This window comes from Coturnix japonica, chromosome 21 (genome assembly GCF_001577835.2).
Source record: "Coturnix japonica isolate 7356 chromosome 21, Coturnix japonica 2.1, whole genome shotgun sequence".
NCBI lineage: Eukaryota > Metazoa > Chordata > Aves > Galliformes > Phasianidae > Coturnix > Coturnix japonica.
The window spans coordinates 1,521,520-1,536,457 of record NC_029536.1 but is presented as its reverse complement, the minus strand read 5'-3'; the positions used below and the strand labels follow the sequence as shown (position 1 = coordinate 1,536,457).

At 39.5% G+C, this 14,938-nt stretch overlaps 2 protein-coding genes across 5 annotated transcripts in view; one reads left to right on the top strand and one right to left on the bottom strand.

Annotated features, from left to right (window-relative positions):
- The window catches only part of PRKCZ (protein kinase C zeta), a 31,839-nt gene extending 23,097 nt beyond the window's left edge, over window positions 1-8,742 (top strand). The window contains exons 15-19 of the mRNA XM_015882475.2: window positions 503-622; window positions 1,116-1,195; window positions 1,718-1,807; window positions 7,931-8,046; window positions 8,242-8,742. Of these exons, the coding sequence (XP_015737961.1) occupies window positions 503-622; window positions 1,116-1,195; window positions 1,718-1,807; window positions 7,931-8,046; window positions 8,242-8,329 (494 nt within the window). The 3' untranslated portion in view covers window positions 8,330-8,742. The remainder of the gene's footprint in view (window positions 1-502; window positions 623-1,115; window positions 1,196-1,717; window positions 1,808-7,930; window positions 8,047-8,241) is intronic.
- Window positions 8,046-14,613, bottom strand: FAAP20 (FA core complex associated protein 20). 4 transcript variants are annotated; one of them, XR_004309479.1, is made up of 5 exons: window positions 14,319-14,587; window positions 13,110-13,257; window positions 11,928-12,547; window positions 11,043-11,469; window positions 8,046-8,173 (listed from the first exon to the last, which is right to left on the bottom strand). XR_004309479.1 is itself a non-coding variant. In XM_015882474.2 (4 exons), exons 1-4 carry the CDS (start codon window positions 14,408-14,410, stop codon window positions 11,397-11,399), a joined length of 933 nt encoding a protein of 310 aa, XP_015737960.1. In that variant the 5' UTR covers window positions 14,411-14,587; the 3' UTR covers window positions 10,495-11,396. The 4 variants fall into 4 exon arrangements, 1 of the variants encoding a protein (XP_015737960.1); XR_004309480.1 differs by lacking the exon at window positions 8,046-8,173 and having other exon boundaries at window positions 10,482-11,469; window positions 11,928-12,613; window positions 14,319-14,613; XR_004309481.1 differs by lacking the exon at window positions 8,046-8,173 and having other exon boundaries at window positions 10,482-11,469; window positions 11,928-12,563; window positions 14,319-14,603.
- Between the last annotated feature and the right edge of the window lie 325 nt (window positions 14,614-14,938).

Sequence of the window (14,938 nt, the reverse complement as noted above, 5' to 3'; positions counted from 1 at the left end):
TAACTGAGCGCAAAACCAAGTTAGAGTTGTAGCTTTGTTCAAATACTGTTGTTACTGAATTTCTTTTTTTTCCACCTATATGTAAAACAAACCCAGCCTTTTGATTTTAGAAGTCATTCATTTTGGCTAGTTTTAAATCCTACTTTCCCTGAGCAATGCAGTGTTGCTGTATCAAAATCAAGCCCCAACCCTTGATGTACTTGACATCCCAACTGCTATTGTTCCCCAGGCAAGGTTATGGAATGCTGTGACTAAGTTCATTGTTTATGCAGAAGTCAGAACTGTAATCTTAATTAGTGTTGTGGTTATAAACTGATCTGATCAGTAGGTTGGGTTGTGTATGGGTACCTACAGAATCTGTACAGGTTTCCTATGTGGCCCAAATTCCTGTCAAGTTCTATCCAGCAATACTGATTGTGTAGGACCAGGGCATTAATCCTCACATGATGAGAACTCTGACATTTGAGGAGCAGCTGAAAATCTGCTGTGTAAATATTGACAGGGTTCAGCGTGGACTGGTGGGCTCTTGGTGTATTGATGTTTGAAATGATGGCAGGAAGGTCTCCATTTGATATCATTACTGACAATCCAGACATGAACACTGAAGATTACCTCTTCCAAGGTATTGTTTTTTTCTATGATTTCTCTTGGGGGGAGGAATGATGAAAATTAAGAATTGCAGTAGGATACTTAGAATTACCTTCTCTTTTCCTTTCCTTGTATTATCTCACAGTTGCTAGCAGGTCTATAATATATGAAGTATTTTTAAGGTTTCATCCTAGGTATTTATTTTATTGAACTGTGATGAAATAGCCTGGAATTAGGAACCTTTCTACAGATGATAAAAGCATGTCAAAAAACAGATAGAAATCTGACTATTCCCTATTTATGCTATAAATGACAGGTTCACGTAGCTAACATTTACTTCTGAAATCTTGAAGTTTTGGTGCAGTATTTGTATTACTGTAACTCCTTTTGCATTATTTTCAGAAATTACCATGTGTTCCCATTTTCCAAAGTGTAACAATGTAATGTTTGTATTAAAATAATGGTCGATGTCATAAAATAACAAAAGAAAACCAACAACAATATTACTGTTTTTAAACCTCTAACAGTTATTCTTGAGAAGCCAATCCGGATTCCAAGGTTTCTTTCTGTCAAGGCCTCCCATGTGTTAAAAGGATTTTTAAACAAGGTAAATAACATTCTCTTATTTTTAGCATCTACTATCTGGAAGTCAGGGCTTCCTGTTGAAAGGAATACAGTTAAGAAGTTAATCTGCTTACTATAAAGAAAATCTATAAAACCTTGGCATCCTGTATGATTTAAATAAAAAAAGACCAACCAAACCACCACCACACAACTTGTTGCTCTGAAGAGCTCCCGTGTTCCCACATCAGACTTGTTTCAGAAGCCTGCCTGTAGTTAGAAGTTATTATAGACACTTATAAACTCTTATCTGTAATGCTTAATGTTCATTGAAATCCATAGACTTATCATCATTCAAACGGGAGGGGGGGAGGGATGTAAAATACTTTGTTAAATAGAGCTTTTATATGAACTCCAAAAGAGAATGTAAACACTTTGGTAGCCATGGTATGAGCATCTTAACAGCAGTTGTTGTACTAGTGGAGAATGCTGGTGATATAGATGGGGTTCTGACAAAAATGGGCTGTAACTGACTCAGTGTGTAACAGAGTGTTTGTGTTTTTTGCAGGATCCCAAGGAAAGGCTTGGTTGTCAGCCACAAACGGGATTTTCTGATATCAAGTCTCACACGTTTTTCCGCAGCATAGACTGGGATCTGGTAAAAATAATTACTTCTGTTTGTGCATTTAAAAGAAACAACTTGTTAGTTTCCTGTTAATTTACCCAGCGTAGATGCATGGTGCCTGCAGTTGGACTCCTCTGGAGGTCATTTCACTGCTCTAACAGATAAGGGAAGCATATATTAGCAAGCAGTGCTTAATTTCCCTGATTAGAAACATTTCTACCTCAAAGAGAGAGAAGGCTGGTAGGTAACTGAGTGAACAAGAGCAGGTAAATTGCCATGGAACCAGTTAATCTGCAGCCATGGGAGGTGAGATGCTTCACGTGCCCAAAGCATTTCTGGTCTATTTGTACTATGTTATTTAAAGAAAAAAAATCAAATTCTGTACTTCTAAAAATCAGTGGGATTATTCAGGTAGGTAACAGTGAAATAACATTTATGGCAGAATAGGATTGCGTCTCTTTCTTGAAAAAAGTGGCTTAAGGGTTTTGTAGCTATTTGAAGTGATTCTTTGATTTCTTCTATTTTTCTCTACACTTGGTGTTATGATGGAAATGTTTGCTTAGGATGGAGAGACAACTTGCATGTCTGTAGGTCTGGATGCATAAATATTTATTACAGCTAGCCTTATAAAAGGTTCTGATACTTGGTGACTGTCTCTGCTTCACAGAAAGTCACCATAGGAACTGCATTGTTGCATTTATGGACACAGCCAAAAAGCAGTTGGGAACTCTTCCTTTCCAGCGTTACGTTTTTAATACTTCAGTTGAACCTTGAGAATATTGAGAATAAATGCGTGTGGTGTTTTCATAGTCCTGGGAGGTCTCCACAAAATATAGAAACAGGCAGTCAGCAATGTCAGTAATAATGTGAAGGAGGTTCAGAAGGAACCGTATGATGACAGTTACTCTCAGACCTGCTGTTCAGACATTCAGAGAAGACATTCAGTCCATTAGGAGCCAGTGTTTTAAAATACCTGCCGTTCACAAAGCGATTTGTACCGCAATTACAAGGACGTCTACTTCTGTCACAGACGTGACTCGTTTTCTGTTCTCCTTTTACCTACGTGCTGTGTTCCATTATGTTGGCTACCCAGTGGTAGCTATAATGCAACTTGACTGGAGTTTGTGTTAGAATATAAACATCACGCACTGCAGGGTTTCTGTTTTGCAGAGTGTTTCTGAGAGGTACACAAGGCTTCTAGATTTGTTGTCTTTATTTGTATAAATGCTTCTTAATTGGGACTGTTATTGATCATCATATATGCTGAGTTTACTTGAATTTTGATTTTCTACCTACTTCTTGGTTGAAAGCCTCGGTATTAAATATCTAATTAAAAACACTAATAAATTGGGGTGGATTTCTGTATGATTTTGCAAGATAATGAGGGCAGTGCTGCTCAGGAGGACATAAGATGTCAGGAAAAAAAGCTAAGCTGCACTTTAGTACTGGGAAATGTATTTAGGATAAAATGTAAAGCCACTGTAAGTGTTGCTTTCAGTCTTGGTTGTCTGAGTTGTGTGTGCTCTGGATGCAGGATGGTTTAATAGCATTCAGGGAAACACCGATATAACCTTTCTAATTGTTTCAGCACAAAGTACTTATTTTTACAGTATTTATCCATTACATTTGTGCTACAGAGCCATGGCTACTGCTGGCTGTGTGCAGAAGCAATAATGGTTATGTTTTGGATGGTAGTTTCAGCTCCTCATTTCTGTTGTTTTGTTAGATGATGGTGATGGCAGGTTGGCTGGCTTTGTTGTTTTGTGTACTTTATATGAATTTTAGGATGATAGTATTGGGATTGGTGCTACTGAAAAATAGAACTAATTTAGTCTCTGTTGCTGACTTGAAGGTCAAGGGCTACTTTGAGTCATTTATTCTGTTCAGGTGTTGCATTTCATCTGCTGTGTTTCCCTTCCTACTGAATACAGCCAATAGTTTTACCATCCTTGTTTGTTAATAGTTGTTAATTGTGAGTTTTACCTGTTAGCTGTAGATTTCTTGTCAAGAGTTCAGAGTCTCTAGAGATGTGAATCTGAATTGCACTTGTAGTTGAGGTAGTTTCATTTGATTGGTGTGCCAGGAGCATTACGTAGAACAGGTTAGTCTCTAATTGCACTCTAATACTGTTCCTCAGGAAGAGAAGTGAATACACTGTCCTGTCTGTTTCCTGTAATGCAGCATTCTGCATCTGTGTAGGAGTTTTTCCAGTCTTGAGTACACTGTACCAAGTTAGAACAGAAAGCTTAGATGGCTGGATTATTTTTGGATCTCTATTTTTAGATGTGGAGCATTAACTATATTGGTGTTCACTGTGTAACGTGTAATAAGTTATACTTAAGTATTTTGACATTTTTCTCAAATGGCATTTAGTATCATTGAATTTGTAGGCTGCTTATGTTAATTGTAATGGAAAAGGTTACAAAAATAGGAACATATTTCTGTTCTGGGTGTAATTCTATTCCTATCAGTGGCTTTTTGTTGTTAGTATTGCTTCAAAACATCCAAATACCTTCAATTTTTGTATCCATTTTCAATTGATAGAATCATAGAATGCTGTTTAATATTAAATACAACCACTTAAGATTGTACGAGACCTGTAAGAGAACCTGCAAGTCTTGTTGTAGGAAACAAGGATGTTTCCCTTCCCTTGGTGTGTTTCAACCATCCATCCAGATGTGTGAGGAAGCTGGAGCCAGGCAGAAAGCTGAGTGTATCAGAGTATTTTTTTGCTATGAAAACCAAGTTTAGTTGTTCAGCCTTCATGCAGAAGTATATATTAAAACCATCTTAATGCTTTGTCATTTAATGCTGTTGTCACTGAGGATGTTGCATGAAAACAAACTGTGCTTTTCGATTTTCCGTCAGTGTCGTTGGTTCTGTTCCAAGGGGAGCTTTGAATGTTGATTTTGTATCTGATATTTCTCTAGAGGAACGGTGACCTCCAGTGGCCAGCAAGGCTTAACCCAAAGTGTATGAAGTGTATGTCCCACGTAGGCCATAGCAGATCAGAATAATGATCAAGTCTGGTAGCCTGTCTCTATCAAAGCCATTACCAGAAGCTTCAGAGGAAGGTAAAATTGGTTCCAACTGCTCATAGCCTACAATGTTTCTCGTATAGATAAATCACTTCCTTCTAATTCGTATATTGGTCACTTTTATGCCCTGTAGCATGAGTAATAACGCAGAGCATGTAGATGTTTAGCTCAGTTGGTGGTTAGGAAGTTACCTGTAACATACTGCCTTTTAACCACAGTTTTTAAGCACTAACTTCTGTGGTGATAAATTCCTTAACAGAACAGGGGGAAGTAATTGGAGTATATTTGATTTAAAGAAAAAACACCTTCACAGTTCAGAGAAGACAGGAAGAATTCATTTAGCCAGAACTTAACTCTGAAACAACTGGAAGTGTATTCTTTAATCAGCTGCATGCCTGTTAGTGTCCTACCCAATAGGGAAATTGTCAGTGGTAATTTAAGTTGTGGATCACAATATAAGCTAAAAATCTCACCCTGCTGATGAGGGTCTTGTCCATTTTGCCCCATCCCAGTTACAAGGGGATCCCTGCAGAAGGTTTTGTGCCTCTCATTCGATACAGCTGAGATGGTTCTTGTATATTTTCCCAAAGCCTGTAACTAGAACGCCGGTCCTGTTTCAGGTTGGGTAATTTCTGCTTAGATGACCCACTAAAGAAACCCAGCGTGAGCAATAAACATACTGTGTTAGTACTGGAAGTCTGCATTTATTTACCCTTTGTTCTTCCAATTAAAGTATAATCCAGTAATGTTAAATGGGAAAACCACTGTGAAGTGTATCAAATCTCTACTGTTATGAGGCTATTTCAGACAACTATGAAAGCACAAACAATATAACCCTAAAGCTGTACTCTGAAAGTAGTAATGCCAGCTATAGCCATCTAAATGGCTGCAGTTAAACCTTTGACTCATTGAAATTGTCTGACCTGGTTTTTCACACTTACGGCCTGACAGGAAATACATATATGTAGTACAAAGGAAAATTTCATCAGATGTTTGTATTCATGTCAGTTTGTGAGCTACTTTGTATGAGATTTTGGTACTTGGTGCATATGACAATGAAACTCTGCAGTTCTCATCTTGGTGAATCCTCCTGTGAAGAGTTTTGCTGTCTCTGTAGTTAACAGGTAGAATCACTTACTTAGAATGAAAGGCATTCTTCAATTTTAGTTTTTTTTTAGTTCATGTTTCTAATTAGTGAGGGGTTAAAAATATGTAGAGGTGCATTTCACATTTTCTAGTATATAACACTTTTTCATGCATTGTTTTTCTCTAAGGTAAATGCTTTCTCTGTTACCTTTGTCCCTGCATCCCTAAGTTATGTACTTACTTCAGTTTAAGGCGTACCCTCAGCATATCAACGATATAATAGAATTTGGTTGCTTATCTTCCCATGAAACATGGGGGTGTTTGCAGGACAGACCTGCAGTAACATCACATGGCATTGATGATGGGACCTCCTTGAAATGCCACAAATGCTTAGAACAACGTGTTGGGATCATGAGCTGCTCCAGGTGTGTGTGCACGATGCAGTTCAGCTCACACCGTGTTTGGATATTTGGTGTCAGGTGGTGCTGCTTACCTCACTGACATTACAGAATGGAATGCTTTGGAATGCTTGTTTGCTTGTGTGAAGGATCTGAGCAGTGGCACTGACCTGGCTGCTGCTTGGGCTGCACAATACATAGGAGATAGCAGCATGAGTGTTTGCCATCAGTAAAGCTGGGAAGAGGGGCAGCTAATGCTTTTTGTAACCAGTGTGTTGAAGTGTGAATGGAAACTTATTTAATTGGAGAGTTTTCACTTTCTTTTCTCTTACAAAGCAGAGTGAGAGCACTTTCTTTTTGTCACTGTAGTTACTTTAGACTGCACTGTCAGATGTTGAGTCGTAATGAATTCTATTCACAAATATTTGATGTATAGTAGCTTAAGGAACCATGCAAGAAATAGACAAATCCAATAGAACTGTTCATAGACAAGCCTACCAAAACTCAGTATATTATAATTTAGGATGCTTCTTACTCTATGGTACTTCAACTTGGAGTCTTTCTACATCACTTCTGTTGTATTGCAGTGCTATTTGAGTCAATGTGATGTAGCTGGCAGCTCATGCAGCATCTCCCTGTGGTTAGTGACTGGCTCACAGAGCAGGCTGGATGTGTGTGGGCAACCAATTGCTTCTACAAGTTAAAACGCCTGTCCATGACTTGCCTTTGGAACAAGCTAAACAAGGGGGAATTCTTGTTTTTTAACTGCTGTGGATAGAGATTAACACATCACGATCTGTCAGCAGCTCCTGTATCGCTCTGAGCTGTGATAAGAGCAGTCTTACAGCTCTGAATGATAGCAGGGATTTGCCTTAATAAATAAACCTTAGCTACTGTTGAACACATCAGTGCTGCAGCAAATGAGAAAAGGTTCTTAATGGTTACAGCAGCATTATTTGAATCAAAAGTGTTTTTTCACGTTTTCTCAGTCCTTGGTATGGCAGATAAATAGTGGTTTTGTGTTCTCATAGCAGGAAGCATTGTACATAAATACAGTTGCATTTCAATTGCAAAAGAAATTTCTGGGTTGCTTTAGCTATTATAACTCCTGCTTTTAATGACTGGCCATCGATGGGGGTGTTAGTAAATGCTGCCTGCAGTTTTATTCTGTGCTGGAACTAACATTAACAAGTCTGGTTGTCTTGGTGTAAATGCCTTTGCAAGAGGCAGCTTTAGAGAAGCTTATAGGAGAGGGGAAACATGAGAGATCCTGGGGAGGCTTCTCAATGTTAAGTCTTGAACCAGGTTTATAGAGCAATGGTTTTATTTTTCTTAATTTATATGGTGAGAGACTTGAGAAACAGCTTTTCTGTTATTAAAGTGTTAAGATAACTTCTGATTACGTCTCCAGTTTTGATCCTTTTGCTGCATTTTAGGTATAATCCAGCAGCACGTACAATTCAAAGTCTATTAGAAAAAACTTATTAGCACGTTTGTACCTTCCACCAATGTTAAAATGAATGGTGTTGACTTGTTTCTACATGTACTTTCAAGCCAATTTGTTATTTTTTGTGAGGTTACAAATTACTGAATATCTGTAATTTCTTTTCCTCTCCCATTGTATTTTTTCCTAGCTGGAAAAGAAGCAAACAACCCCTCCGTTTCAGCCTCAGATCACAGATGATTATGGCTTGGACAACTTTGATACGCAGTTCACCAGTGAACCCGTGCAGCTCACTCCAGATGATGAGTAAGCTTTTCTTTTTCCCTGATTACAGCTATATATTACATACAGTGTCCCAGTCTTTTGTCCCCTTCTTTGTTGCTTCTGTATCTCTCTGTCTGCCATAGCTTTCTGTAGGGTATTCTGCTGTTACCTGAGGAAAACATAAAGCAACAACGCTACTTGCAACTGGTAAAATGACATTTGTTTTCTGTTTTTCAGAGATATAATAAAACGAATAGACCAGTCAGAATTTGAAGGATTTGAATATATTAATCCATTGTTGCTGTCAACAGAAGAGACGGTATGAAGGAAAGGCATCTTTGCTGTGGACAATGCGAATGACCTTAAATCTATACTTAACTACAGTATATGCATGCGAGGCTGGGGAACTGTAAGATTCTGGATGGAGACCAATGATTTAATATAATTGCTGCTGAAAATCAAAGAAGAGAATAACGATTTTGGTGGGTGTCCTCCCACCACTAAGTTATTCTTCCATTCTGGGCACTGACACAACTGGCTTCAGTAATGAAGGAATTTGCATTTTGTGCCTATTTCATGAAGGATTGAAACACTCATTGCATCTCGGGGAAAGGAGTTTCTGAACAAGTCTGAGAACTGCACACTTTCTACAAACATTTGATGCAATGAGCTACCAGTTGAAGAATATTAGTGTAACATCCTGAAGAATAAAATATATTACGGTGGTGTTGAAGCTTATTTTTGATGCCTTTTTTCACAAGTGGTTCCTGTCTAAACGTCTCAGATGTATTTAAAAGGAGTTGTGTTTTATTAGCAATCAAAACATAAGTTTGGGTACAAGATTTAAGTGCCTAAATGGATAAACTGCATTGAAGAGTTGTTACATATTTGGAACGTTCTTAAACCTGGTAAGTTCTTGTTAATATTCAAGTAACCATTGACATATAAACATGGTTCACAGCTGCAGCCTAATGTTCACTTGTTTCTTTGTAGAATTTGACATGTGGAGTGACTCAGCAGTATTAATTCCAAGTTAAATTTTACAGTATCGATTTCAAAGTCTGTTGTTTTAAATTCCAAATTGACCAAACTGTGTAGATTGAAGAAAACTAAATTTGCCCAGGAAGGATTTCTGGGAGTGCTGGAGCAGTGCCTACACCTGCAGTGATGTCGTGGATCAGATTCTTGGAGGTATTCTCATCAGCAGTGCGAATATTCAGAATCAGAGAGGAAGCATTAATAATAAAGCATAGCCTTAAAGTTTAAATAGTAAATCTAGAGTAACCATGATAAGCGACTTTCCTGATAAAGCACACCTCCTGCTTATGATAAACTGTCTGCTTATAATTAGTGTGTATTAATAACTAATCATTCTACATAAAAGAATGGGATGTTTTGGTAAAAATGGTTTGCATCCAGGTAGTAACTTCTTTTAATGGAGGAGCAAAGCATACCCAAGAACTTGGGCATGCAAAAGAAACTGTCAAATCCCTTCTTGTAGAAACTGGGGGGTGGGGGTGTGGGATGGGGAAGGTGGGGAGAAAAGTGTGTGTTCCATCCAGGTCAGTTATCAGCTTGGAAAAGCTCTGTCACTATGTATGGGAATCAGTGTGCGTTGCTGTCTGAAATGTCTGGTGCTTGTGAGGACTCACCTGCCTCTACAAGTAACAACACGAGGCACTATTTCTTTTTGCTGGGTTTTTGGTTAACTGTATTGTGTGGGTTGTAAATACAGTAACAGGAAATGATGAGAAACCCTGTGCCATGTCATCTCACCTAATCTGGTGTAAATTGCAGGACAAAATGCAACACTCTCACTTTCTTTGTATTAACATGTGGTTTTCTCAGGGTACAGCATTGCATTCGGTGCTGAACATGACATCTTTCGGATTCACATCCAAGTCATGAGGTGCTAGGATGAGACTGCCAAAACATTAAAACTTCCAATTAACCATTGATTAACAGTCTACATTTTGTATCCCTTCATTAGCAACAGTTACGCAGGCGCGTGGTTTAGTTCTATTAATCCCATTCAACTCTAAGTTGTGGGTTTCTCTCAGTTGGACTGTAGCTTTCTTTCTTAAGCAAGATGTGTTTTAATCGGCACTAAATAATTTAACCAGTGAGGAGTACTTGCCTCCAATGCCTGGGCTTTAGATCCTTTAGCTGGTAAAGGAAATATTTTATCTTTTAAATCTGTCATTTTCTATTTATTTATTTTCCTTCTGTCAGGTGTTTTGTTTACCCTAAAAACGTTTTCTTTGAGTTCCCCTGGTTATTCAGCTGATCAGTAGCTCCATTAGGGACTGCAGGCGGCTCATGAGAGGGAATGGGGCAGATGAAGCTGTTCTCTGCCATGCTGGGCATAGAACTCTAAAGATTATAACCATGATTTGTTATTTTTTGTTCTTTTTAACCATGTTCCTGGGTGGCCAGAACATTGTTGGGAGGGAGGGAAGGCAGAACAGAGACGTGTCTGCTACACAAACCTTGTGGAGAATACTTGATTTATTTAAAAACTTACAGGCATTTACAATGTTGCTGTGTTGCCAAATAGTTTGCTGGATACGAGTTTGGTTTCTCATGTGCAAGTGTATGAATAATGTTCTGTTCATAATGAAGGGGAAATTTTTATATAAAGTACTTGTTTTATAAATAAAAGAAAATGAAGGATGTAATTAAATGTGTGGTTTAAAAAAATCCTAATATATTACAAATGGATCTGGTTATGATATATAGTTGTCTTATTTGAAATAGTAAATGAAAATTCTAGCTACTATGATGATTGTAAAACAGTAAATATGTTCTTGTAGTTTTGTATAATTAATTAGTTGGGATCTTTGACCAGTTTTATTTGTGCAGAAGATGGTATTACTAATCCATAACAGCTAAGATCATTTATATTCTTGCACATCTATTAAAGACTTTAATGAAAAAGATAATTGTTATTATTTATCAGTAAACTGAGCTATGTCCAACCTGCAATTTTTAAAGCGACCTTATTGTAAATTAAAAAGCCTACAGAGTTATGCCTGTACCTCAATACTGTACTCTGTTTATTCCCTGTATTGGCTCACGGCTGGACTGCAGGCTCTGGAGGTCCAGAAGAAAAGGGTTTGCTGAGACAGAACTTCAGATACTGGTTTGTTGTGATTTTTCACGTTCTGTGATGGCAGTTGTATGTGCTGCTCTCAACTATTTTGGTGACATATGAGAGGATTTAAAATGATCCCAAACAATGGGCAGGCAGCACTTGACCTTCCCTTTCAGTTCCTGATCTGTGATATTTCAGGAAGTTTGAGACAAGGACGCGTTTCCTTGACACATTTTTCCTTTTCCTTTGAGAAAGGTTCATTGTCAACTTTGTCCCTTTGTTCTTCATTATTCTGGGTTTACCACATGATATCATCTGTGCTTTCAGATAAGCATCTAGCAAGATGGCCATCGATATCCAGTTGTGACAGCCTGCAAATAAAAAGATCTCAGTGAGATAGAGTCCAATCATTCAAACTGTGCTGCTCCTCTGAGTTCCTGTAAAATCTCATTAATGAAGCCATTCTTTTGTCTCATTCAGCCTTCCAGAGAAGGAAAGTATTTGGCAGACACATCCTGCAGTGTTCGAGGACCTGTTCAGAGCCTTATTAGTTTTCAGCGACTGTGAAAGCCGAAATGCGTGTAAGTGGTGTGATTTCAAGGAAAAACATAACTCATATTGTACAGTAAATTGTGGAGTAGGTGCTAAATTGCTGGAAGGGAGATTTTTTTAATAGAGGCAGTTAGAGAGTAATGGAGGGCTGAATTCTGCCATTAAAAAGCCAAGTAAAATTTTTGCCTACTTTATTTTCATAACGTGGCATAGAGTGCAGCCAGCAGTATTGCTTTTTGTATACTTGGAAGACAGTACAAAGTAACAGGAGACTCACCTCCCACTGAAAGGAGTCAGGCACATTGGGCAGCTGTCAAGAGCTGAAGATCCTTCACTCTCCTGTACCGAATTCTCTTTGCAGCTCTCATTTCCAGCCATGCTCAGCAGTGGAGGTTTCCTTCCTGTAGGAACACTCCTGCTCTCACCAAATGAAATACTGCTTTGATGTGTTTGTGCTTGAAGCTCGCTTTTCTCTTGTTTTCCCTTCTCCTTGCTGTTCTGCACAGTCCCTCTGCAATGCTGTTGAACACTTAAAGCTTTTACAGTTCCTTGTGGTAATGGCAGGTGGCATGTAGAAGTTTTATGTTGAGTGTCTGTAAATGGTTTGAGATCTACATCTGCCTTGGAAATACCTCCTATGTCTTCCCCAGCCATGTCTGGGGGGGGACCTGTATTAGTTTTACAGCACATTTGCTCAGATGCAGAAGGTAAACTTTTCGGTTCATCTGCTTGGTCCCATTCTTCATGTAAATGCTCCAGTTGTGTTTCTATTAGCTGAGGGGAGCTAAAATCTGGTTTAAAATGTTCTTTGTGAAAGGATGGGAATGGTGTCCAGTGAAAGTCTTTCATTCCAATCTTGAAGACTTCTTGTTTTTGTAGATTCTCTTCCTCAGAGCCCTGTGACACACAATGTCTTCAGAACAAATGCACACACTAAAAACAAAGCTGGTCGTGCTACAAAGACTGAGAAAGCTAAACTGCGTGGAAGCAATGAGCACTCACAAACCAATTAACAACTGGCTGGGATTTAAGCAGTGCATCTTAACATTTCCAAGTAATTCCCACTGGTTGAATACAAACGGGATATTCTATACTTACCTGCTGTTGTTCTGGGGGGGAAAAAAAATCTGCTTTAGAAGTGCAGTGTTTTGTATGTTAAGATTTTATTCAGTAATGGAGCAGTGTAAAATCTGATACTGTCTAATTAATCTATTAATTTACTTTTCCCAATTCCCTTCCTTTGGGATGTGCTGGTATTCATGTTTTCCTGCAAACAGGTTCTCTGTCCAAGCATAAATCGTCTTTATGTTCCTTGCAATGTATGTAGAGACTAAAGAGCTGCGAATCATCTATTTTAAAGGTATTTCGGAGTGCTGTCTCTGATACCCTCATTCATACTGTCAGTGTTGTAAGCGTAACACAAAGTGATGACAAACAGGATACAGTGCACTTCCTTTACCTTGCTGAAGAACTGTGGAAAGCTGGGCACTGTCTGCCAACTTGTGCATTGTAAATCTGGACTGATGTTCCTCAGTAGCAAGCTCCATGTCTTCTCACACTCGTTTAAATCATTGTTTTCAAACCAGGAACTTCTGTCAGTCGATGCCCTGAAAGTGAGGAAGTGTTGGTAGTTTGGGGTGGGGAAAGAGAAGAAAATACTTCACATAGTTATTCTTCTGCCTCTTAATACATCTAGAGTAGTGCTGAGGGTTCCTAAAACACTTATATTCCTAACTGTTGCTTTAGCCAGGTGGATGCTTTGCAATCCAGTGTCCAGTAGCTGATGGTGTATTAACCTATTTCAGCCCAACACAATGGCTGAGCACAAGGTAAGGGTTTTATGATTGCAAATTGGCATGTTTCTTCCATTTGCACTACAAAGAATTCCCTTCTTACCTATTTTCTGTTGATCAAGTAGCACTGCGTGCTGAAGGGAGTATTATATTAGACAATTTTGGCATATAAAACCACAGAAAGGCACATAAAAGCCATTTGTCAGTAGGAATAAGTGCAGCAATGCAGACTTCTCACCATTTAAAAGACAGGTGAGACTCCCTGCGGAGGAAAAAACAAGTTTAGCTGTTTATTCTACCACTTGTTTATCATGGGAACCTTTGCGTAGCCTACAGCAAGCAAAGTAAATAGCATAACTTTCTTCTTGTAACGAATGAGATACAGGTGCTTGTTTCTATCTTCATTTCTGGGTGGAATAGTGCAGTGTAGCTGCTGTTTTCTTCTCTAAGACCAAACACGGCCCCATGCTGAGCACAGGGATCATTGAGTGCAATGAGGAAGGTGCTGCATCGCTCCCTGTGTGTGTGCTCAGCCGTTCCCACGAGGCAATCTGAAATTACCGATTAGCTTTCTAAACAACTCCATCTAATCCTTCCTTAGGAAGGCATTAGGAAGGATTAACCATAAAGTAAGCATAATAAGGGTTTTATGCGCGAGGGGTTGGATGGAGCCAATTGGAAGAGAAGGGATTGTCAATGAGAATTCTGCTCTGGTTTTCCTGCTTCTGGATGAAGGGTTTTCTGTGGTGATGCTGAGTGTAAGACACCCATTTAACTACAAGCACAACCGAGGCGGAGCCCCCCCACATACATATACATACACACACACACCAGACCCTCCTCGAGGCTCCCTCCCCCGTCCTGCCCGCACTCACTGTCGCTCTGTAGCCCTGTTGTTCTCCCTGCCGTGGGCTGTGGGTGCTTTCCTGGCTTTAAGGCTCAGTTTGGCGGCTCCTTCCTCGGCCATGACAGCGGATGGGACGGTTGAGGAGGCGGCGCCAGCCGTTGTGTGGAGAAGGCGGCGCTTCAGAGGCGTGTGGTGGGCTGGGCTCGGCCTGAGGACCAGCAACGTCGATAGGATGGCTGGGGTTGGGAAGGCGGGTAATTAGGAGTAGTTTTATTCCTTCAGCTTCGTGTTTTTGTAGCGTTTTGGTCTATTGGACAGGTTGGAGCGGCCGCATCCCGCTCAGCTGTGAGATAACGGCTGTGGGCTCAGCTGTGCGCGACCCCCCTGGGCCTTTGTGCCCATAACAAACCGTGCCCGGCTGAAGCTGACAGGTACAAAGTCTTAAAGTAGATTAAAAACACATCTGAGATCTAATTCTTTCTCCAGAAGAAGCGATGCTGCTCAGTTCTTTCTTGTTGGAGCATCTTTTTCAGCTGCTGCAATAGCCCTGAAATAACTGTGGTGCCTTTTGCTTCTGCTTCCATTTAGAAGCTGCTTCCCAGAGGAAGATGAGGTTCCACATTCAGGTTTTCCCTTCCACCCCCTGGC

Coding starts and splice junctions, on each gene's coding strand:
- FAAP20 (XM_015882474.2), bottom strand. CDS start 14,410: ATGGCCGAGGAAGGAGCCGCCAAACTGAGCCTTAAAGCCAGGAAAGCA. Junction 13,258..14,318: donor AACAGGGCTACAGAGCGACA/GTGAGTGCGGGC, acceptor CCTCACTTTCAG/GGCATCGACTGACAGAAGTT. Junction 11,470..11,927: donor CTGACTCCTTTCAGTGGGAG/GTGAGTCTCCTG, acceptor TTTTATTTGCAG/GCTGTCACAACTGGATATCG.